This window comes from Onychostruthus taczanowskii, unplaced genomic scaffold, assembly GCF_017590055.1.
Source record: "Onychostruthus taczanowskii isolate IOZ18803 unplaced genomic scaffold, ASM1759005v1 scaffold1, whole genome shotgun sequence".
Taxonomy (NCBI): Eukaryota; Metazoa; Chordata; class Aves; order Passeriformes; family Passeridae; genus Onychostruthus; species Onychostruthus taczanowskii.
This window is the reverse complement of record NW_024496525.1, coordinates 19,988,293-20,012,466: the sequence shown is the minus strand read 5'-3', so window position 1 is coordinate 20,012,466 and position 24,174 is coordinate 19,988,293. Positions and strand designations below refer to the sequence as shown.

Sequence of the window (24,174 nt, the reverse complement as noted above, 5' to 3'; positions counted from 1 at the left end):
TCTCATATGTGCTTTATGTATTCTCTCACCCAGATGGAAGATGTCCATGTGGAACCCAGCCTAAAAACAGACTTAGCAGCTGAATCCATGCAATTATCAGTTGCAGTGGAGAAGATAAGTCTGTAAAACAGACTTTGTAAAACAAGCTCAGAAGCACTACTTGACTTTGTAGGGGTACCAAACAACCTCTGAGCTGGAAAATGTGTCCTGGTCGGGGTTAAGGACAGCATTAATTTTTTGCAGCAGCCATGAGGGTGGGGAACCTGGAGCTGTGTGAGTATGGCCAGGGTCCTAATATTATTCAATACCATTTGATGTCATTGCCAGGGCAGGGAAAGGGACCTTCTTTTTCTCCCTTTTGGGAAGAAAGAGAATTCCTTTCTGGTCATGGAGAAAGTGTGATGGGTGGAGGGTCTGCCTGCCATTGTTTTCATTGTCCCAGGCTTGGCGGGCATTTTGCACATAAATCACCCTTTCTTTGTACATTTGTCATTATTGGTATTGTTGCTGTTCATTTTCTTATCTCATGGATGATTCCAATAAATGGTTCTTAACTCATCTCTGCCTTTGTCTCCCACTGAAGGGGAGGGGTGGGGGGTGCAGCTCATGGTTTTCTTTTCAGTGGGAGTACTAAATTGAAGAATGCCATTCCTAAACTACCACATTAAGTCAAGAGGGTATTTTTGCCACTGGAGACTTGGAATTGGCTTGAATCAAGAATGTCTGAGACAAAAGAGGTCACTTTGTAGTACCTGCCACATGGAAGAAGAATTTGTTGCATTATGAAATAAAGCTCATCTCCACATCCATAAAGGAGCTCAGAGAGACAACAACAGGAGAGGGAGCACAAATAGGATCTTCCTGGGTTATATCGGTTATATATCAGCCCACCAGAGACCCACATGCACAAGCCTAGAGGAGCATGGAGCATGGTATGAGGTGGGAGCACAAATCACAGACTCCTGAGCCATGAAAACCTTTCCAGGTCTCTCCCAGGGCTGTTCCAGCAGAGTCACTGGTTCCAGTGTCCAAGCATAACACTCATCACTATACAATAGCTGGACCACCTCTTGACATCACCTTTTGGATTAAGGGGATTGCTGCATAGGGTGGCATATATGTGATGCTGGGGAAAAGCAGTTTGGTGTCAGACAGACTTACTATGGGATGTTTAGGGGAGAAACCAAAGGCACAAAAAGAGAGAAGTTTTGGTGATTTTGGGAAGAGCAAGAGTGGGAAAATAAATATAGGGGTAAGGGTATAAAAAGAGCTGGGTGTGTAAATAGTTGCTGATCAGTATTTCTATCTGATCAGTGCAGCCTGTCCTGTCTTTGTCTTTCCTGGGCGAGAGCCCCTTATTCTCTGTGCAGGAGTGTGCATGGGGCTATGAGTGCTGCAACTGGAGTCAGACCATGGGGTCAACAGGCCCAGATGTTCATGGTGCCAGAGACTGGAAAGCATGCGGGTCTGTGAGCAAGCGTGTGCACTCTGGCACTGGGCCTGCCAAGAACACACCTTCAGCTGGCTCCAAATAGAACCTGGGAGCAAACATGGCAGTAGCCTCACCTCTCTTGCGCTGTTGGATCTAGCAGGGCAGGTTCTCCTCTAACAGATCTCTTATCTTGCCATCTGACAAATATCTGGGAGGACTGTTTTTGATTCCCTGACAGAAGAAGTCTTCCAAAGACATGCTTGCTCCCTTCTTTTCTCCTGCACTGTGGTGCAGCAGCAGCACAAAGCCAGACCAGCAACCCCAAGTGTGAGACTGCTCAAAGGTGAAATCATTCTCAGCTGGGCTGTAGAGATGCTACAGACAGACACCAGCTTTGCTTTCACCACTACAATATGACATACTACCAACTTGACACTTTTCAGGCTGCATAAGTAGTCATTTCTTCCTGATTATGTTTAAATGGAGCTAGGAGATACTACAGTCACAAATATGATGTGTATGTTTAATCATACCGCTTCACTTTCAAAATAATGTTTTCTTGTTAGAGTACTATTAAGATTTTATTAAAATGACAGCAATGTAACTAGGAATCGGATAAGTGCACTTGCTTTTACAATATTTTGATTAGAGTTAGCACAGCTTCCTATTTACTTATGATGATACAGAAAAAAGAGAACTTTAAACCTCTCCCAGAAAGTTACACATCATAGATTCATATTTTATGTTGTTACAGTGGCACTTAATAAAATGAATAATTAACACTGCATTGAATAAGGCACTAAATACAGTAAGCACAGCAACTGAAACAGGAGAACCAAACATATTCTAACTGTCATTATTGTCAAAAATTATTGGATTTCAAAGAACACGTTAAATGTCAGACCTCACAGAGACACAGAATCAACTTTGTAGTAGTGATTAGACTGATTTTTTTACCCCCTTCCCTTCCCTTATGCTTTTAGAAGCAGGTAAGAGAAGAAGATATGGAAGTTTTGAGGCATCAAAAGTGACATGAAAATAGATGATGGCTTGTCTGGCACGCTTTAGTGAGAAGAAAAGGCCTTATTATGAAATAGCAAGCAATAAGACAGAAGTGTTCACTGTCCCAAGGAGCTACTTTTGGCAGATTTCTCATAGAATTAGCGTCAAAGTATGTGACTGAATAATGACACACCACATAAAAGGCTTGTGAGGAGAGAGAACTAGATGAAGAATACTATCCAAAAAAGAATACTGAGCGAGAACACCTCCAAGATCTAACAAATCTGTAGCACACACAGCTCTGCCCTCCACACTTAATACTGAGTAGAATGCTAAAAAGTCTCCACATCTAATGTGATATGAAGTGGGGTCACTGGATATGGAATAATGAAATTCAGGACTAGATACCTTTGAAAAAATGAAGAAAAACCAGAGCACCAGATGTGACAAACTATAAAACTATCACAACTTCAACTTTCTTCAAAGTGAACAATGCATTTCAATAAACAGTTTACAGGAGAGGGACCATTTTCTTAGGAAATTCTATTTAAAAAATAAAATACATAAAGGGAAAAATCCAAGAGACTTATATTTATATACCTATTCTCCTCATGAATCCAACCAACAAAATTGTGCTATCCATTAGGTCTGCATGTTGAGGAATTGTTCAATGCAGTTTATTCACACAGTTTATTTGGAGATCATGGTCCTGCTTTTGGTTGTGCTGATTTTGCACTCAGGGAAAAAGAGAGTTACTATGCAGCTCCATACGTGTGAGCAAAAGCATTGTTGGGTCTTCTAAATGTGCAGAAACAGAAAAGCTCAGTTTTGGTATTTTCAAGAGTGAAAGGAAAGGATGAGATGAGTATTAAAATAAGTACAGAGACAGTAAAAAACTGAAATACAACAATTATGAAGCACAGAGAGAAGGTAAGATGAAACTATGGAAAAGAATATTTTGCATCAGATGTACAGTAGCCCAAAGATACATAAGAGAAAAGCCCTCAATCTTTTCAATCAAAATGAAGAGCAAGTATAAATGCTTACCTGGGACAATATGCAAGACTTCTCTCAAATAGCATGAGCTTCAATGCTTGAAACAGTGGGCTCTTAAGCTACATGTTCCACAAAACACAAAAAAGTACAGCTCTGTTTACCTTTAAAACCATGCATTGGGTCCCTTTTATTCAGTTACCAGCGGCGACTGCTTGACCTGAAGCTCTTTAACTGCTGGGAAGCCCATTTGTCAAGTTACTTTGAAACACTTCTGCTCATTTCAACAGACCCTGGCAGACATATCTGTATGTGGATAACTCCCTCTGCACAAGTAGATGTCAGTGTGCCTGCAGGAATGCTTACAGTGATATTTGGTCTGCTTCTGCCTAACCATATTTTATTCATTCAAGGGTACAGTTTTCACCAATCCCCAGCTGGTTCCCGTCTAGGAAACAGGACTGATGACCTGAGTTATTGCAACAGGCAGCAAAAAAACCAAGGTATTGGAGGGACTAAGAGTAGAGATGTTCATTTTCAGCAAAGCATCATAAAAAATAAATTAGGAAGATCCAATATGTTTTAAATAAAGAAATAAATCTAAACCTTCAGGGGAAGACTGTATTTAAAAATGCAACAGGATCAACTATTAAAAATGCATGGTAGCAAAATGATTCAAGATGTTTTGATGCTTATGGGGAAACTAACAAAAACACGAAATTCTGTCTCTTTTCCTCTCTTTTTTTTCTTGGTTTTTTTTTTTTTTTTTTTTACTATTTCTTCCAGTTAGTGCTAGCTTTTTATTTGCATAAAAACCAGATGATCGCTACTTGCTATAAAGCTGACTTCCCACCTGAAGGTAGTCTTCCATAGCTAAGCCTTTAACAGGCAGCTGTCATCAAAAGTTGATGTTGACAACATCAGATTGTTGTCCAGTACCAGAGGAAAGAGATCCTCAGATGGCAAACATCAAGAAGAACTATGGGGCAAGTGTTTTGATGGAGTTGCAGATGGCTTAGCAGGAAGAGCATATGAACTCTAATGAAGCAAAAGATCCTATTTTTATGTAAAAGTCCTCACCACTGCTATGTAAAATCTAGCAATCTCAGCTACCACATTCAAGACACTTTTTCCTATTGCACATTCTATCTTGAAATCTAGTGTGAAAACTTCGAAGAGCAAAAGGAATTCAATAAGACCTTTCAAGATTTGAGTCATACACTGACTAATCCCACATGTAGCAGTTTAATCCCATACAATAACTAAGCACCATGCAGCTGCTTGTTTACACCCCTCCTCCCATCAGTGGGATGAGGAGGAAAATCTGAAAAAGGTAAAACACATGGGTCGAGATAACAATTTAATAGTTGAAATAAAGTAAATTATCATGAACAAGCTTCTGTGGCATATCAGGGCTCCGCCTCAGCTAGGGGAGCTCCCCAATTCCAGTGGTTCTCAGAAGCCACTTTCCAAGTCAAAAAAACTAATTGCTCACACTTACATGCAAAGTAGGGTCTCAATCAGCTGGCATTTACCCTTCATAAATACTTCTACATAAAATCTAACACAGAGGACCTGCCTATTCAGGAATCTGGTAACAAGTTAAGATAAACCTCAAAGCACACTTGAGAGCTAAACACTCCAGTGTTTGGGAGTGCTTTTTACTCTGAGGCCGACATCAAGTTTGATCAGCTCTTTGAAGTAGAACAGAAAAGATTTGGCTTGCTCAGTCAGTCTAGAAATGGATATGATCTTTCACTATTATTTTTCCCAGAAATTTTATATTCCTTCCTCCCTACTGGTACATACTGAAAGGAATTTTAGGTGACCCAGAGGTTGAGATGGAATTTCTTACTGAAATCTAAGAATGGCAAATGCCATATGTATATACACACACATATATATATACAGGAACGTATATATAACATACTTTAAATATACTTAATATACATAAAATCTACTTTTTCTTTATTCTATACCCAAATAGAAATAGCTTTGAATAAATATCATTTTAAGTTGTCACCATTCTGTAATAAAGCAAGAGTCTGAAGGTTCTTTTCTTTGTTTTTAAATATGCCTGTCTTTTTGTAGTGGAGAAGTGCATACAGTACCTGTTGTGATTCTTATGTGGTTCCTTAAAAGTTTCCATAAAGACAATAGGTTACCAGTGAAATATAATATCAGCTCATCAGGTTTCTGAGGTGCTCTTCTGCAAAGCTATGAAATAACAGTTCATCTCCTCCTTGCAGAAACCTAATACAAAATTTTCCACATACCATCACCTTAAAAGTCTTCCCTCCTCCCTCTCCAGCTTCATATCCCACCCAAACCATTCAATTTCAGAAGATTTTTTTAAAGAAAATGAAAAAAAAAAAGAAAAAAATAAAAGAAAAACAGCTTATAAAACAGCAAAGAAAATAAAGTTATTTTAATATATATAGAAAGAGAACAAAATGAAACTTGAGGGAAAACTTACTGGCGTTACAGTTTATCCTGATACAGTCTAGATGGGGAAAAATAAATGAAAGATGAAATTGCATCCTTCAAGGTAACAGCTGCAGACATCCAAAAACAATCAGTCCACCCTTCCGGGGACAGACACACGCAAAGAGATGTGGCCATTTTATACTTATACACAGCCTATACAAGTTCAGGAGTGGGTGTATATGTACAGTATATTCTATGTAAATATCTGTTACATAAATGTATATATATACACATATATATACACATATATGTATAGAGAAATATACCAATATACATACATAGCCACATGTTGATACAGAAAGTTCTTTTCTTTTTACAGAAATCTACAAATCTAAGAGAATCTTCCACTCCAGACAATGAACTGATATGAATTACAATTAAAAAAATTACAATTAAGGCATAAAAATCTCCCTCAAGACACAAGTCATATTCAAGTGTCATTTTGCTTTTTAGAGACCTTTAGCAATTTCTCCAAGAAGCTTGAAGCTCAAAGTGAACCTTTACACTTGGTTTCTTTTAAATTAATTTGTATTGTTATTGCATAAAATACACCATCTGTCAACAGAGAATACCTGTAAAATCAGCCTTATGAGATTTTTTGGTGCAATATTTAACCCTTTCCAGCTCTCCCAAAGACAGACCCTCTTCTAATTTCCCCAAAGCCAGCCCAAAGCGCTTTTGAATATGTGCACAGACACATTTGACACTGTCTCACTGTCTGTTCAGGTGAGGAAAGGGTTAACATACTGCCCAGTTGTGTCCTATCATAAAATGGCCACTTGCAAACAGCTAACCGCACGAACGCCCAGCCCAGATTTCAGCTAGGTCTGGAGGTTGGGAATACTTTTTTTGGGGCTTGGCAGGGAGAATGGGAACGTCTTTCAAAGGTCCCCAGGCCTGCCAGTTGCTCAGAGCCCAACCTCATCTTGCTGCCTGAACGCTGAGGCTGAATGGAGTGTTTGTAACGTTCAGGCACGAGATGAAACGGGCAGTGAAGTGGCAGATCTGGGAACCTTTGCTGCCCTGCTTCATTCAGAGGCCACAGTCAAGGGAGGGACAAAGAGAGGTACAAGGACAGAAAAAATAGTTATGCTTGTGGAATCTAATAAATGGTAATGAAAGTCTCCACAAAGAAATTAAGTTGAGGTAGGAGAGCCTGAGCCAGAGGGCTTCTGAGCATTGCTTCTCTCTTTTAACACACTAATGCTCAGCATATCTCAGGGTGTGATCCATAAGAGGATCTTTCATTTATAAATGCCTATTTACAGCCTTGTGAACATCCACTGCTGTGGTGTCTAATGTGGGCCAGAGCTTTCATATTTGTGCTATTACATATCTTGGGCTGTACTGGCCTTCTCGCAGGAAATCACGGTCATGAGTAATAACACCATGCAGTGGACACATTGTCTGGACAACTAGAGCTTTGATCACCAGGAATGGTTGTATTACAGAGATATGGCCCAGCAAGGGAGAATGGCAGAGAAACATAATGCAGTTTACTTCTTAACTGGACCAATTTTGTGTTTGCTCAGACAGATGTAGGAAAATTATTTCAGCAGCTAAACTCAGTTCTTAAAAAATGAAGGCGGGGAAAGAACAAGAGTCTATAAATAAAAAATAAAGAGTTGTAATGAGCAGGGACATACCAATCATAAGTAACATAGCCAGAGAGAGTCTGTTTTCAAGCAGAACTTCTCCTGATAAAATCTGGGTTTGGTTTTGTGCGATTAGGTTTGTCATGTGTCGTCAACCGCAACAGAAAAGTGGGAGCAAACAGCCCTGGAGCAACTGCTACGATCACCATACAGTGGTGGCTATATCCCTTACAGGAGCTGGGTGGGGTAAAGGGAGCTCTGAAGTACATGCAGGGGAACTTCGCTCTCTGACCTGATGGAGAGTGACAGCAAGAGAGACACGGAAGTCTCACCACAGGCAAGTGAGGTCAAGAGAGTTGCTATAGCTGGAACATGGGAATTTCTTACAGACTAAAGAGCAAGTGTGCTGGAAAGGGAAATACACATGGCTGGTCCTCAGCAACATTCATCAAAGAGACTAAAATCACTCTTGAGCTATTGATGTCCGCAGAGTTTTGTTGTTTTTTTTTTTTTCAGTGATACCAAAATAATTATTTGTCCTAGGGCTTGCCCTCCAGCTGAAACACTACTCCAGATGAAGGGATAGATGTTTTAAATTGAAAACCAGTGTAGCCCCTACCTTGCCTGCAAGATTCCTATTTCAAAGGATGAGAGTCCAAGCCACTGAGAGGGCTCTCCTGACACAGCACTACTACACCTCCAGACTGTGAGCACAGTCTGCAATGCCATGCAAGTGAGAGCTAGACCAAAACAGCCAGGTGCACTCCAAAGCAAGCAGCTCCCCATCCAGCTCTCATCTAACTGGGTCGGTGTGGATCCTGGAGGGCAGCTAAGAGAAGTTATCTGCTTGCACTGTTACCCCAGCACCACCATAGCATCCACACTACCATCAAAGAACGTGCATAGGGTTTTTTTGTTGCCTTGATTTTGAGCCTTGCCCAAGCAGTCTGAAAATTTTCCAACCATTAACACATGAAGTTGTTCTCTCCCTCTTAAATGAGTTTTTGAAAAGGAAGAAAACACTTATGTTCCTCTAAACTAGTAAAACAGTACAAATCCAAAGCAGAGATTTTTCCTGGCAGTGAGGGTGCAGGTGTCTTTGTGCTCAAAACAGCAGCATCCAGCTAATTCAGGAAGAATTTTTAAAACTCCTTGGGATTCCTCCTGCACAGTACCAGGGCAGTAAGACTTCTGATAATCATCATCTGGGGCACTCAGCCCTGTTATCCACATTTACTTCTGATATAAGTTTTGGAGATGAGTATGCCTCAAAAGCTGTAAATCCAGTCACCTGCCAGTTCAGCAATTGGATGAAGAATGTGGTGGGTAGTAGGGAAGTGCAATGGGAGCAGAACTAGCTGGCAAGACTTTGCAGTTACTCCTGCAGTTACTTTCTTTTCATTAATTGTCTAATGTACACCAGAAGTTCCTTCCTTAGTGCTCAGATGAAAGGTTTTCCAGAGCATATCACCTGGAAAATGGGCCAAAGACACTCTCCTTGTGTGGAGTTAGCTGACACAAGGGACCCATTGTTTGAATGGAGGTATCTTTAGCAGCAAACAGAGATCTGCACTTTAGGCCTGTATTTCTTACCATTTTTATATTTTTGTCTGAAAATAGTGATATTTATTTGATGCTGCTAAGGCTTCAGGCTGTTTAATCCTTTGCTGTGTGAAGACAAATGTTTTATCCTTTGGATGAGCAGCCATACGTGGTGGTGGAAGAGTACTTTAGGGCAAGAATAGGACAAAAAAGATAATGAAGGCCCAACTTTTTCTAAGTTCACCTGAGTTATTTCCTATGGGAAAACCAAGTAACGTCCTGTGCATGGACTTTCCCTACGTTATACTGAGGCTCCTTGCCTATCTCTTATTTGCACTATTTTTACGTAGAAATGACAAAAGAAATTTTCCCTTTTGGATGGGCAAGCATGGCTCTGACACCTTTCAGGATTTATCTTCGGAAAAGATAGGTGAGAGAGATGATTACACCTCCTTAAATGAGAGGAGGCATGAAATATTATCCTAGTCACCAGTGACCTAAAAATATACCAGGAAGAAAAAACCTGAAATAGTCTTTAATGAAAGTCAGTATAACATTATAACCCTGCCACTTAGAAATGGGAGGAAGATTGTGAACATGGATCTCCCTATCAGACCAGCCATTTCTTTCCCTTTCTGCACATCATCTCAGCATCGAAAATTATTCCCAAGCATGTTCCAAGCTATGATTTGCCTAATATCTCTCTCTCTCTTTCTCCCCTTCCACTCCAGACCCATTTCTTCAAAATCCTTCTCAACAGAGATATGTATCACATTTGGATTTCTATTCTTCACACAACAAAAACTCAAACTACTGAGTCAACTCATGTTGGCTACTGTCAACATGAAAATTTGCAGTGCCTCAGGCACCCACACTGAAAAGGTCTGAAGCAACTTCCTTACCCTTTTCCTTAGAGAATTATTCATTGCTGCTTTTCCTTTCCTTCCCACATTCCAGAGCAAGCCCCCAGCTGCCCATGCCCACCCACGCCTACCGTATCTCTCTGCCCTGACTGGTTTGGACCCTGGTTTTGAGGGGTGAGAGGGATATGCCAGCCCCTGCAGGCTGCTCCGTATGCTCTGTTCTCAGGGCTGTTTGCTGTGCGGGCCGCAGGCTTCAGGCCTTTGAAGGGTCGAATACCATCTTTTGATTTACCATGGCTGATGGGGTGTGGGAAAGCTTAACAACTGAAACACACAGAAGAGTTAAAAAAAAAAAAAAAATTCCAGAAAAAAAAGAAAAAAAAAAAAAGAAAGAAAAAAAAAGAGAAAAGAAAACGTAGGAAAGACCTTAATAAAGACACAAATGATAATAAGTAATCGAATGGAATAGATCACAGAAGAGAAGACAGCTCTTAGTAATAGTATTAAATGACATAAGAAAAGCACAATTAAATAATGCACCCCTCAAAACAGTCCTTTTTCACACACATCTATCATGGGTTAGATGCTCAGGGGATACCGACAGATAGCTAGTCAGCACCAAGCATACTCAGATCTTCAGAGGTGGTGTTGGTGACTGTTTCTCACTGGTAAGGAGATTTTGGCAAGGTCAGGTAAAGATTTAGTTGTTGTTTGTGACATTTGGGCTATGAGCAGTCTCCGTACAGAGTTATTGTGACTTAGAGTAAACAACTGGAAATGAATGGCTCTGGTGATTCTTCCTCAAATTCTGTTCGTCAACAGCAAGGCAACTGCTGTTTTGGTAGAAGGAAAGTCCTCTTTCAAGGACATTTTCTGACAGTTTTATAAATCTGAATAATGGAGAGGGGAAGCTCAATCCGGAGATGGAGCTCTCCTCAAAACTCTAAACTACCCTCTGTTGAGTTAGACATAGGAGAGTGCTGACAGGTTTCCATTGATCCAGCCTACAGACACTTCAGGAAAGATTCAACTTCACAAAAATTTATAGCTGAAAAACTGACAAAATGTGGCATACACATGGCTTCAGTCCCTACTTCTACACAGAATCAGCCTTCAGTTTACACAGGGGTTTGTTTAAAGATTTTGTCCCTGCATTAAACTGCCAACAACACATCTTTTTCCAACATGTGTAGACCATCTGTCAAATCTTTAGCCACATCTTTTAGGTGCCAGACAGAGCTGAACAGTCCACCTCTAGGCTAAGTGATGGCATAACAAATCCCAGTGAGTGCCAAGAGTGACCAATGCCAACCAGGCTTATAATGTTGACAGGCCCTGAGGGAAAATATCTTCTGCCAGCATGATATAATGAAAATTGGAAAGGAAAAAATAAGCTTAAAAAAATAAGTATATTCAGGGTGATATAAATATACCCTGCTCATATCCAGTTAGGGTCTAAGTCTAGGAGGTCCTGAACACCTAAAATGAACAATTCCCCTAATTCTCATTCATTTTTAAGAAGATAGAATCAAACAAGTGGTATCTTTCTCAGAAGAAAAAGTGACTTTTTTATGAAGTCTGGCAATTTTCATGCTGTAGTACTTCTCATGTGGGAATATAAAGGTGATAAAAGCAGCCATTACTAAAATACTAGCACATCCCTCACAGAATGCAAAGAATTCTCCATTAAACAAGTAGAGGAACTAGGGCTTGAAAAGTAAAAGAACTGGCTCTGGGCTACAAAAGGATACTGTAGAGTTGGGCAGATACTCAGTTGCCCCATCACAGAAGCATGCCACTACCAATATTTCCAAGTGATTAATTTTATTTTCTGAGAAAAATATAGCTAGCCATAATTTTCAAGAAATTAAATGGGATAAATATAATCTTATTTTTCTTGATTATTGGCAACTAATTAGATCAGAAGAAAATGCAAATACATATAGATACACAAAAACTCTGGGGTTTTGTGTAAAATTCTCATTTTACATGTAAGGAGGATCAACAGCAGTTCTTTTGAGACGTTCTCCAGAGAATCCCTGCAAATGTATGAAATTTTCCTTCACTTAGAGTTAATATAGGCAGAGATGGCTATCATCAGAGTGCTGCTTCTCTTTATTTGGAGTTACTGACACAGCTGAGGTTCATCTATCCCATCTGTGCAATAGGCCAGTCTGGCTAGCACAGCGAGTGCTTTTATGCAGCTACAGACTCAACGGAGTTTTAGGCTTCTTCAGTCAAGCTAAGCAGAGCAAATATGCAAATATATGGGGGTTTTTTGGTTGGTGTTCAGCTTTTATTTACTAGAAGGCAAGAGATTCTATAGACTTTTAGATGCACCTTTCTTTTAAGAAATATGAACTTGTTTGATGCATCTTCTTCACTTTGTTATTCAAAAAGTAAATAATAGGGTCTGGGTCACAATTTCAAAGCCAAAAGAAAAACCACTAGATGCAAATTTAAAAAGCAAGCTAGTTCCAGAGGACAGCATATTTTACATACAAAGCTGCTACATGGTTTGCTTCTGGTAGCCACAGCAGGGCTCTGAAGATGGTGATACTATTAGCTCAAAAAATGTGCAACTTGTTCTAGTGGGCCTTAGAACTTTAAAAGCTGACAGAAGTTCTCACAGACCATACACAAACCTTCATATAAAATAACCTACACACGAAGAGGTAGAAGATTTTGCAATATTATGTTAGTTTTACCTCTTTGAGGCAGAACCTCTTTTTGTTTATATTCCTGAATTTACATGAAGCAACAAGCTGCATCACTGGAAAGTGAAAGAATGCTTCAACTCATATATTTACATTCTTTAAAAATCTGTCATTCTGTAGAATACCTAGAGAATGGCAAGAAAATTAATTGAAACTAATCTAATAGCACATTCACTCCCAATTGCTTTTGTATTGTTGGACTTGTTTCTAATTGTCTTCTTTAATTATTTTCTCGGAAAGAGCAATTCTAAGGAGACAGAACACAGCCATTTGGGATTGGGGGATGCACTTTTATTTATGTTAATTTCTTTTTATAAAGACACAACAAAAAAAACAGCCTTTTTTATTAGATATATAAAATATGGCAAGCTGTATCAATTGCTGCCAAATTATGCAAAGGACAGGGGGCTCATAGGACTTCTGCTTGCCACCATATCCATTTTGTTTCCTTTCCATGTTTGCCTTTGACTGTTTTGAGTGATGCTGGATGAATGAGGGATGTAACTGATCAAAAGATGGACCAAGTAGCATGTTTCACACAGAGCTCACCAGTCCCAGACCAAGAAAGGAAACTTAAAAACTTAAGGACTTAAAAACCAACACTGTCCATAACGAAGAACTGACAGCAAATCTTCATGCAGGAATGCAGAAGAGAATTTCTCTCCGCAAGAGAATATAATTATACAAGTTTCAGCAGTTATTTTAGAAATCGATCCAATCCAATCAAACCAACAGAAAATAAATGAAATCATTTTTTTAAAAAAACCACTAAACACAAGCCCAAACTAATAGTGAAGAGGGCAGTGGAAGGTGTTTATACGATACCTAAATTGACCATAAGTTTGACGCGGCCTCCATCCAGCTCCAGGCGCAGGGTGTCAGCAGAGTCTCGGGAGGTGGTTGCCATCAACAGCCCGTAAGCACGCTGGGACATGAAACGGAAGGACACATCTTCTGCTTCTGTGTGCATAACCATGGGCATGATGACCTTCATGTACATGCTGCCATCATAGCTCAAGATAGAGGCCTCTGCAAGAAATCAGCAAACAATTGCAAAAAATGAGAAGTTACACCACTGAAGAGCACTCACACCTACCACAGAGCACTGTGCTTACAGAATCCATAGCACTTCCCACAGAAGGGTATGTAACTGGGAAAAAATGCAACATTTAACTGCACCCAGAAACCCTGTGGGGCAAAAGTGAGCGGCAAACAAAGATATGGTGTTCACTGCAACTGGTCACAGCAGTACCCATGGACACGTAATTCCCAAGTTCAAGCATGTTAGGACAGAGCCCCTTTGTGATTATTATAAGCTAGCAAAGGCTTGGTTTTCCACATCTCCTCCAGTGCACTGAAGTCCAGCCTTCCCAGGACTAGCAGTAATGACTAGAGCGACTAGAGTTCTAATTTCTGGTACTCTTGCTGTTGCTTATTTAGAGAGGAATTTCATTTCACTGATATCAATTTAAAGACAAACAACTGTATAAAGTGAATTTCCTAATAGCCCTCTTCTAAATCAGATTTGTTCCATTTTTTGATTTTATATTTTTCCACTACTTAACTAACAACCAGTGTTAGTAGAGCTCTGCTGACACAATCAATGCAACTGAAGAAAGGAACAAACCAAACTTCACTGCAAGTGCCATTCAAATGCTGGAAAAGTGTTAGAAGATAGAGGCACAATGAATGCCAGTAGGAGGGGAAAGAAGTGAAGAAAAGTTATATTTTTCTATCATCTCTGAAGATGTCAAAGAAAATTGGAATTTCAGCTGAGGAAAAGAGTTAAATTTAGCATTCTCTATTTGTTCAGGGTCTTGCCTGCAGAAAGTGATATTCTCCTCTAAGGAGTAGAATTAAAGTCCTGTGTTAGAACTGCAGCAAGCACTACAGCATGGCAATCATTGTTTCTTCACGGAATATGCTCAAAAGCATTTTTATCTGCAAACTTTACTAATCTACATAAATATATTAATACATGAATCAGAGAATTTCTATTCCCCACAGTCAACCCCTTTCAAAGGCAGAGCTGTACAGATTGCTCCATATAGGGCTTCTACCATAAAACTACATATCAAATCCCAGAGTTTAAAAAAAATAGACTGGTTCAGCTCCCTAACATGAAAACACAGATGGATTGCTCTAAAGCTCTCTTACCAGTACCTCATCCAGTTCAGTTGACCTGAAGTTTTCTCAAATGATGAGTGGGATTCTCTCCAAGCACCTCACTACCCAACCCATCTAATTTAACCAACTGCAACACGTGTATTTGGAATGTTTGATGTTCTCCTTAGTCCCATTTTTCCCATCCAATGAGAGCAGAACTTCCACCAGGAAACAGCAATCTTGGCAGAGTCAAACCTTACATCCTCTCAATGTCTGAATGTCAGATGCTACAGTAGGGTAAATGGGTGGGAAACTGAGGAACAGCCCAATGTCCATGCCGTAAAATACTCATGGCAAGCTCCAAAATGGTCAGTAAGAGAACTGTTAATGCAATGCAATAAATATGCAAATGAGGTGATAAATAAATATAGAAATATTAAGCTGATAAAATGACAAAGAAGACACATATATGGTTCCAAAACATTTAGTAGGGATCCCTACAGTTGTGCTGGTACAGCAACACACCACACTAATAGCTGGTATGCAGCACATCTGCAGTCACAGGACACACAAACATATTAAGAAAACTTTTCTAGGAGCACCATTAAGACGAACAACATCCCTACTCATCAGTTTTCTTAGCTGCACTCACCACACGCTGTCATGGTCTGTACACAGAAAGCTTTCCACACACATCACCCACTCAGCCATTACATTACACACATCTCTGGTACCAGCTGCCAGTGCTCTCCTGGGGTCCCACATCTTCATTTGGTCAAGAAACAGAGAAGGAAAGAAAGCTTCTTTTTCAAGGTGGAAGAATAGTTTCTGCTTTTCAAAGTGTAATTCTCTTCCCCCTCACGTCTGCACCTCTCACTTGCCACCCACAGCTGCAAGCTGGAACTAAATGTACTGTATATTATACATACACTCAAAGGCAATGCCTATGTACACACAAACCTTTCTTGCTCTCTTTCCTCTCTCTCTCTCTCTGCAGATTGTATTAGAAAATGCAGTCAAGCATGAAATGGCTCTTTTGACGCCTTCAGCTCAGATGTGCCTTGCATGAAACAGTTGCTGGCCCTAGCACATGAACAGCTGGGAGAAGGGGGCTGGAGGACATCGGGACTATGAGTGGGAGTAGCTGACACAAGTGTCTCAGCTTTGCTGCTCCCCTCTCCACAGTATCATGCATTAGGTGCTTTGAAAACATGAGTTTTTCTGCAGTGACTCAAACAAACCAAAAGCATGGTAATAATGAGTCTCTTCCCTTCAATAAGAACTTGCATCCTTCAGCTTTACTGATCCCATTGCCAGATAATTACTGTCCTTAGACTAGAAATCCCAACCCTTACTATTATACTAATGTAAGGAAGACCTGAAGAATACTCAAAATTGCTGAAGATGACATAAAATCTGAACAGTATTTCAGCTCACATCCCACAGTAGCCTAAATCAGGTATTAATGTCCCTTCTCCAGCCAGTCTGCTACAAACACAATGTGATGAAACCTCGTAACAATTAAGCAGATAAAATTAAATATCTAAAAACTGTTGAAACAGGCTCCACACAATCCCAGGAGACAATGTTCTGTTCTTGTGTTTGCCCTATGCACTTGATGTGTTCCAAAAATGACAACATTTAATTCTCACTTTGCAAGCCTTCATAGTCTGGAGTATCTGAGAGCCTCTCAGCTTATCTTGCAAGCAGAACATTCCCTCCAGCTATGAAAAAAACCCTTCAGAAGAGGGTATTGCCTAGTAGCAGTCTTACAAGGAAAATCTATTTCCTTTTCCTGACAGTCAGTCCTCAAAGTTTGAGAAAAGCATGTTACAGCTGAGCAAAACATACAGCAAATCTGCTCAGGGTTGAGTGTAACCTGGCAACAAGTGCATGACCTCAGCCCCCCAGACACCTGTGCTGGCAACTTCTGCCTGAATGCAGGCATCCATTCAATTGTCCTCAGCCACCTGCAGCAATGGGACTGCAACGCTTTGTTCAGCACCATAAATACAGGCAGCAGCACAGTTATCCAAGTTTAAAATACATGCACATTTCTGCCACCCTTCTACTTTTAGGGTAGCTATTATATTGGATGCATAGGAGCAATACATGAAATCATGTTTGAGACCCCCACAGATTTGTGCAGACAAAAACATTGAGTGGCATTTATTTGTGATCCCAGCGCCAGAAGCTTCACTGCCATTAGCTTGGAGATGGGAAGAGGAAGAAACCAGGTGCTGGTTCAAAACTGCTCTGACATAATGCCAGAAATCTGTGAAAATCAGTATGTTATTAGGAGCAATTAGCTTCCCAGTCTTGTGCTCTCAGACCCTGCCAGTTTTAATTTTACACTTAGCATCCAAAGGAGCAATTCATTGCTGCTTCCACACAAGGCTCTGCATAAACCTCCTAGGGAGATGGAACAGGCACATATTCTTAGCATCCAGACAGAAAATTATTCAAGACCTCTTCATGCTTTTTCTCCTGCTTTTGAACCACTCTCCTGTATTAATCTCCATTCCTCGCCTCTTTTCTTTCTCCTCTCTTTTAACTTTTCTGTAGTCTCCTGTTCTTCCCTGTGGTCCTTTTCCTATGCCTCCCAGACTACAATACAGTGTAGTTTCTTACTGAAATTATCAGAAAGGTAACAGTGCAAAAAGAACTAAAAATATCCACACTTCATGAAAGTTCAAGTCCCCAGTGACAGGAGTTCAGGGCACAGGACATTTTCCCCAGCTACATTTGCAAGACCAAAACACTTACACCAAAGAGTTCCACATTCTTGCGAATTCAAATATCCCTGAAGTGCCTAAGCTTTGTATTCACAAACCAAACCCTCTCCTGCAGGCATTGATTGCACAGCTCACCTCCTGCCCTCACATATCCACTACCAGACACATGGCACCACATAAAAAATAGATTTTCTGAAAACAAAATTACACTTTAAAACAAAACAAATTTTTTTGAAAAGGAGCAATAAATCCTCTTTCCTGTCTGAGTGGATTCCATACAGATGAGTTTCAACAAAAGAAGCCTGACAAGTAATTTGGGAAGCCCGAACGTAATCAGTCAGACTAAATCTGATGACAATCCAGGAGAAAGTGCTCCTGTCTTGGTGGAAAAGATATGACGGGAACTTTAAGTACTCACAAGCGGTTAGGACCTTGCACATCATCCAGCAGGATGGGTGCCAGAAGCTGTGGAGCTCCCTGCCCCAGTGCCTTGCTGCCCAGGGCTGTCCCACACACACAGGAAGGCAAGAGGGACAGATGTGCAAATGGGGGCCAGGTCCAACCAAGAGCCAGGAAACCTCATGGTGATGAGGCAGGTCCATGCTCAGGCCAGGAAGTCAGTCTGCTGGCCAGGGTTCAGGGCGACTGCCAGGCAGGGCTACAGTGGCAGGGCTGAACAAGGGGCACATCCAGGGCTGGCACATTGTGGGACCTGGGGACCGGCCCTGCCACAGCATCACCGGGTGGGGGCTGATGGCCAGGGGGGCTGCCGTGGGGTGCTGGGCTGTGAGCAGGGCTGGGGGTGCCTGGTGGTCCTGTGCTCTGAGACTGCTTCTCGTTGACTCATAAGAAAAGTCCACGTGCTAAATGTGCTATGGCACTTTCTGCAGTAAACTGAGTTTCCCCAGGATGTCTCCCATCTCATTGTCATCGGACTTCATCTTAAACTTAGCCCACCAAACAGGAAAGAGCAATTTGAAGGAATGCAAATGTAATTCACTAGCACTGAGAGGGACAATAACAGAGAACAAAAAACCATCTTTAAAAACCTGCCTAAACTGAAGCACTACATTAGAAATAAAAATGGGATTTATTAGCCTAGCAAAATACCATGCAAAAAATAAATATCACTAATAAGCCACTGATAGGGTTTACTGTGCTAGTAATAACAAAGCTATTCTGCTTTAGAGATTTCAAACTGATAAGATGTCAATAGCATTATTGCGAGTTGTTATCCAGTGGAAACTTATAAAGATAAAACAGTAAAAATCTTGGACACAGCTACAGAAAATAAAGAAACCAGACTGGTTTTGCTGGTACTTAATCTCCCTGAAAGACAAAAGTATTTTTTCAACATCAATCCAAGATTTTCTTTGTTTCAAATTAAGACGACACATTCCTTCTCCATTCCCAAGTGGGTTTATGGCTGCTTTACAAAAGGATCTTCCTATCCTGAAACTCAGTATATCATTATTCCAGCTCCCTCACTCTGTTTTAGACTAAGTAAACTCCTTTCTACTCAGCTGCTCCTAGCTTTTGTTTTCTAAAACCTGCTGCTCCTGCTTCTGATCTCTGGCTTCTTTCTGCTGTATATACTATTTTCTTAAATTCAAATTTTCCAATTTGAATAGCATATGTCAGTTAAGACCAAACAAGCACTTAAAGTAGAGTAATTACATAAGACATCCTTATCATTGCACTGTGCACAAAATAGTTCCAAATGAACAGCAAATGGGAGACATAATAAAGCAAGCTCCAAGGCATTCATCACATTTTCAGGGATGCAAGAATACTGGTGAAGCAGTAGTAAGAATTGTCACTTATAAGGCCTCTGCTATAGACAAAAATTGCTAGCAGATCTTTACATAGGCCAGATGACATCCAGATGAACATTCTTCACCAAACAAATTTTTTCAAAACCTTGCAAATTTTATTTGATAACATTAAGTAAAACATTTAATTTCTGGGCCTGAAAATTCCTGAAGAAACCTGAAATGCAAACCATATCTACTTATTTATCTAGAAAGTCAGAAGAAAATAAAGACTCTATTCACCAATTTTCTTTCCATACCACTGTCTCCCCCTGTTCCAGTACCTTCTACCCCTTTGAAGTCTTCCCAAGCACATAACCAAAGCCTGCAGATAATATTGACTAAGTATCCACAAAATTAAAGACATAAAAAAATAGGTAAAGAAGGCTAATAAAGAGCCCTAAGCACACAGTGCATATACTATAATGCCCTTCAGACAAAAAAAAAAAAAATCTTCATTCATAGAGTTTAGACTTTGAAATTACCTTGGTTATGAATAAAAGTAATTCTTTTTAGAATTCTTTTTAGATTTTTCTTTTTAGAACAGCACCAATATCCTTTTCTGAGTCGAAAAATTAACACCCCGCTCTTCTGCTTCAATATTATACCAAAATCCTGTAAAGCTGTCCTGAGAATTTTCACCTTAAAGTGGACTAAATCTCAAGGAAATAGTTAAAACTGTGAGGCTTCTACTATTGTAAGGTAAAATCCCACATTTCTGCCTGTCTACAACAAAAGCTTCAAATGGAGACATTCCAAATTTTCAACTGACCTAGGGAAGATGTATTAGGGACATGGCTCTCAAATCTCTCTCCATTAATAAACCTCTCTAACATTTGTCATCTGGATTCTAGATTTGCTTAACTTCTGTATTTAATCAACTCTCCAATTCCCCAGGTTAACCAACGTAGTATGTACCAGTTTCAGTCAGCATCAGGCTTGGTATGCCCTTCCTACACTCCTGTTATCACCACACACAAAAGAGTATGAGTTAATTAAGAGGTGTTGTCAGGTGGGGAGTTACTAAAAAAATAGATTCCTATACTCCACAATGAAAGGCAAATAAACTTTGTTTCTCCTTTCTCTGGGCTGCAATCATGAAGAACTGGCCTAGGGAGGAGCTGTAAGAGCACTGAGTACCACAGCGGAAATATTTGCAGACAGAGGAAACTGTAGCTTGTAAATGTTATTGCTAGCCCTGGGAGGTGAGGAGTGAGGTTATACTGCCATACTGAAGCTCGGCAGAGACTCAGGAGAACCAAGAAGGAGCACATGTGCTTTTCAAATCTACTCCAAATGTCACTCTAACATTTACAGAGCTGTGTACAACTATTTGGGAAGAAATCACTGGGAAGAAGGCTGAGGGTAGAAGAAAAATTGCTCTTCAATGTAAAGGAGCATAATGGGGAAACATTATACTAAAAGGATAGTTTGAGAGTATGCTTTAAATGGGTGGCATTTTAGAAAGCGATGCAACTTCCGTTTAGTTCAAACATCTTTGACTCCGCGTCATGTCACGCTACAGGAAGCATTTGATACTACCTGCTGAATAATGTGCACTGAAAAAGGGAGATTACAGCAAAAATGTTTGGTTTTCCTCAGCGTAAAGTGAAAAAAGAGGTAGCAGACACAATTTGTAGCAAGGGAAAATCAAGAAAATTGTAAGGAAAAAATTACACAATGAGGATTGCCTCACACTGCAACGGAACAGCTGCAGAAATCCCAATCTTCAAGTTAGTCTCAGTTGAAGCAGGTGGTGGAGACAACAACTTCCAGGGATCTCATTCAACCATGACTATTCAATGCCAAGTGCCAGAAGGCCCTGATTTCATTGGATATTGCACCTTTTCACAAACATCACCCTACACCTGCAAATTGCTACTGATTTGAGATGGAAAAGAGTTCCAGAGTAACCATCTCTGGAAGTGTTCAAGAGGCATCTGGATAAGGCACCTGGGAATATGGCTTAGGGTGATTATGGTGCTGCTGGGTTTACAGTTGGACTAGATGATCTTGAAGGTCTCTTTCAACCTTGATGATTCTTTTATTCTGTGATCATCAGTCTATCATTCCTGAAAAGCAAGGCTGTAATGTAAACTACATTCATAACCTTTTTAAAATCCATAAACAACCTCTTCTCAGTTCTGTTTTTTCTAATATGGCAAAGAAAAACTAACTACTATTGCCTCTGGCTGTTGGTTTAAGGAAGGTTCACAGCATTAGACAACCCTCAATTTAATTTCCTTACTTTTCCTCATCTGACAGCCCCAAGTCCCTAAACTTTGTAAATTCCTGGAAGAAGTACTTCAACAGAACAGGGAGCAAATGGAAAACATTGGTCTAATAACTATAGGTCAAACTTGTCCATGTCATACTGGTTTTGAAAAAGCAAAATTCTTCCAGCCAATCATGATTTAGGAAGGGCCAGAAGTGAGACAGTGACACGCTGAAAATAAGTAAGCAGAGGAACTAGGTAACTATTTATTAATCTCACATAAGGCAGGCAGCTTCACAGAAACAAGAATGTCACAACACTTGCAAAGGATGGAAAACAGGTCATCTTTGAAGGGAAGCCCAATACAACAGAGCAGATAGCAATAAGGAGGGTAACAACAGTAATACATGCTGTGGAAAAATAGAGGATAATATGTAATCTGGGGTTTCAGGCTACAACTTCCAAGCTGAAAATACAAAATAAAGCTGAGTTTATGATTCTAGGACCTAGAGGAAGGTTCTTTCAGAGCCTTTTCTTCTCCTATCACAGATCTGCTGTCTTTCCTAAAAACATTCTCAAAATCACTAATCTGAGAGTGGTCCCCATCCGACAGCAACACTCAGGCAGTGCAGCACAGAGAGCGCCGAAATGGTGACACTGATTTTCAGGCATCCCACAAACTCTGTCCATTCCTAATGAAGTCATCAGCAGAGATGCAACAGCCAGATCTGTTCACCCGGCTAATTGCAACCGCTGTTCAATTATTGGAACCATGACAAAAAGGCAGAGAGAAGCAGAAACCAGTAGCTGGCATGGAAAGGCAGTAGATATTGCCAGGATCATGAAGGCTGAAGCTAGATGTACATGTTTATGCCTGTAAATTTCACTAGCAGATAAAAGAAATTGAGTTCTACTTTCAAGTGACACTGCCTTTTGAAAACATGATTGTATTCCAGACCAAATTCCACATTACAACTCCAGTACTTGTAGATAAGTGTTTTTAAAATAAAAGGAATTTCAAATTAAAAAAAAAAAAAAATAAAAAAAGAATTGGCAAGGATATGTAAGGTGTTTAATCATGACCCAAATTACACAGAATTTCAGTGTTTGGACAACTACAGAAATGTCCATGAGCTGTCCTTCTCTGACTACAAAAATGACCAAGTGCAGTTTCTGTCTTACAAAACCACTATCTTTTGGTAAGGATCCAGTTAGAAATTCATAGTCCTTAACACTGGTTATAATTATCACACAGTTATTAAATTCCTACAAGCCTATCTAAAATGCCAAAGGCTGTAGTGCAGGATCTACAGTGCAGGACTGTGTACTCGTCCAACTGCAGAAAGTGGCATTCATTAAATGCATTTACAAATAACACCAGCCAGTACAAACCCGGTTCAAAACTCAAAGATTTTGGTTCCTGGAGAAGATAGTTCCGTGGATTTTTTTTCTTCTTCTTTGAGTTTAAAGAGCTTCCAGTGATCTTGATGGGAATTGTAAATGATAATAAATCCTGCTTCATGTTGAAGCTGTAAAGATTTAGTCAGCGTTGACAACTTATAGGATTCTCCAGTCAAAAGAACTGTAGATGTATAAATTATGACAGCAGCTGTGACCCTAAAACTTTCAAATTAACCATTATACAGCCCATTTTATTCTCTTTAAAATTCAGGGTGGCAGTCAGAATGCAATGAAGAGCATCATACTCCAAAAGCACCAGCCTGATGTCACATTCAAGCAAATCTGGATTTTTTTCAGCTGCTTCCATCATGGACTTACTGAGCTGGTGAGGCCTGGACTATTCCTGTTCAAAACAAGACTGATCAAATCTTGAAATCACCAGGTGTCTTAGACTGAAAATGTCATTTATGTGCAGAAGATTTTCAGATCACTTTCTATGGTGGCTATGGCTTTACTGAAATGCCTGGATCTCTCCTGCTCCTAACTGAAGCTGGAAAGCTGTCACATTGTCACCCCATTTTGAGACGCATCCATTACAGATAAGATGTAAGAATGTACCCACATTCTGTATTGTTCTCTTCATACTAGCTATAATGAAAAACTCCATGTTAGCAGAGCTTTAATGGTGAATAACTGGCTAGTAATCCTGTCTACAGCACTTCTGTCCACTATAATACAGTCCAGAGGGACATTTACTCTGGATTGCTAGCAGTAGATTAAACATAGCCTGTTAGGGAAGAGGGTCCCCTCAGACCTCTAAACTGCCTCAAATGTAAAATTCCATCTCTGCTTATCAGTGACTGCACCTCCTGATTGACATCACTTTCCGAACACCTTCACTCAATGCTAGGCAGCACACCTGTAGAATGAACTTCCTGGGAAGGAACTCTGCCATGAGTGGGCAGGTAATAAAAAGCTTCACTTCACTGTGATCTTCCCAGGTTCACTAGGTTTTTGAACAATCTGTTTATCAGATTGAGAACCTGAAATACTCACACAGCAATAGCAGGAATAATTTGTCCCCCACCCACATCACTGTTAGTCCCTGTACTGTTCATAAAAGCATTAGGAATGGTACAGTTGATATCTCTGAATTCAGACCAGAATTCAGAAATTCCTAAGACAGAGAAAAATAGGAATTTTGTAATCTCAAACTAAATCCAGATTTTCCACATCCAAAAATCACTGTTTAGAATGACCTGCAGGGCTGCCTGT

General features: G+C 40.1%; 1 protein-coding gene across 5 annotated transcripts in view; it reads right to left on the bottom strand.

Annotated features, from left to right (window-relative positions):
- The window catches only part of NRXN3 (neurexin 3), a 912,175-nt gene that overhangs the window by 614,117 nt on the left and 273,884 nt on the right, over positions 1-24,174 (bottom strand). For all 5 annotated transcript variants that reach the window (XM_041424942.1, XM_041425182.1, XM_041425016.1 and 2 more), the window contains 2 exons: positions 13,457-13,660; positions 5,904-5,930 (listed from right to left, as the gene is read on the bottom strand). In XM_041424942.1, the coding sequence (XP_041280876.1) occupies positions 5,904-5,930; positions 13,457-13,660 (231 nt within the window). The remainder of the gene's footprint in view (positions 1-5,903; positions 5,931-13,456; positions 13,661-24,174) is intronic.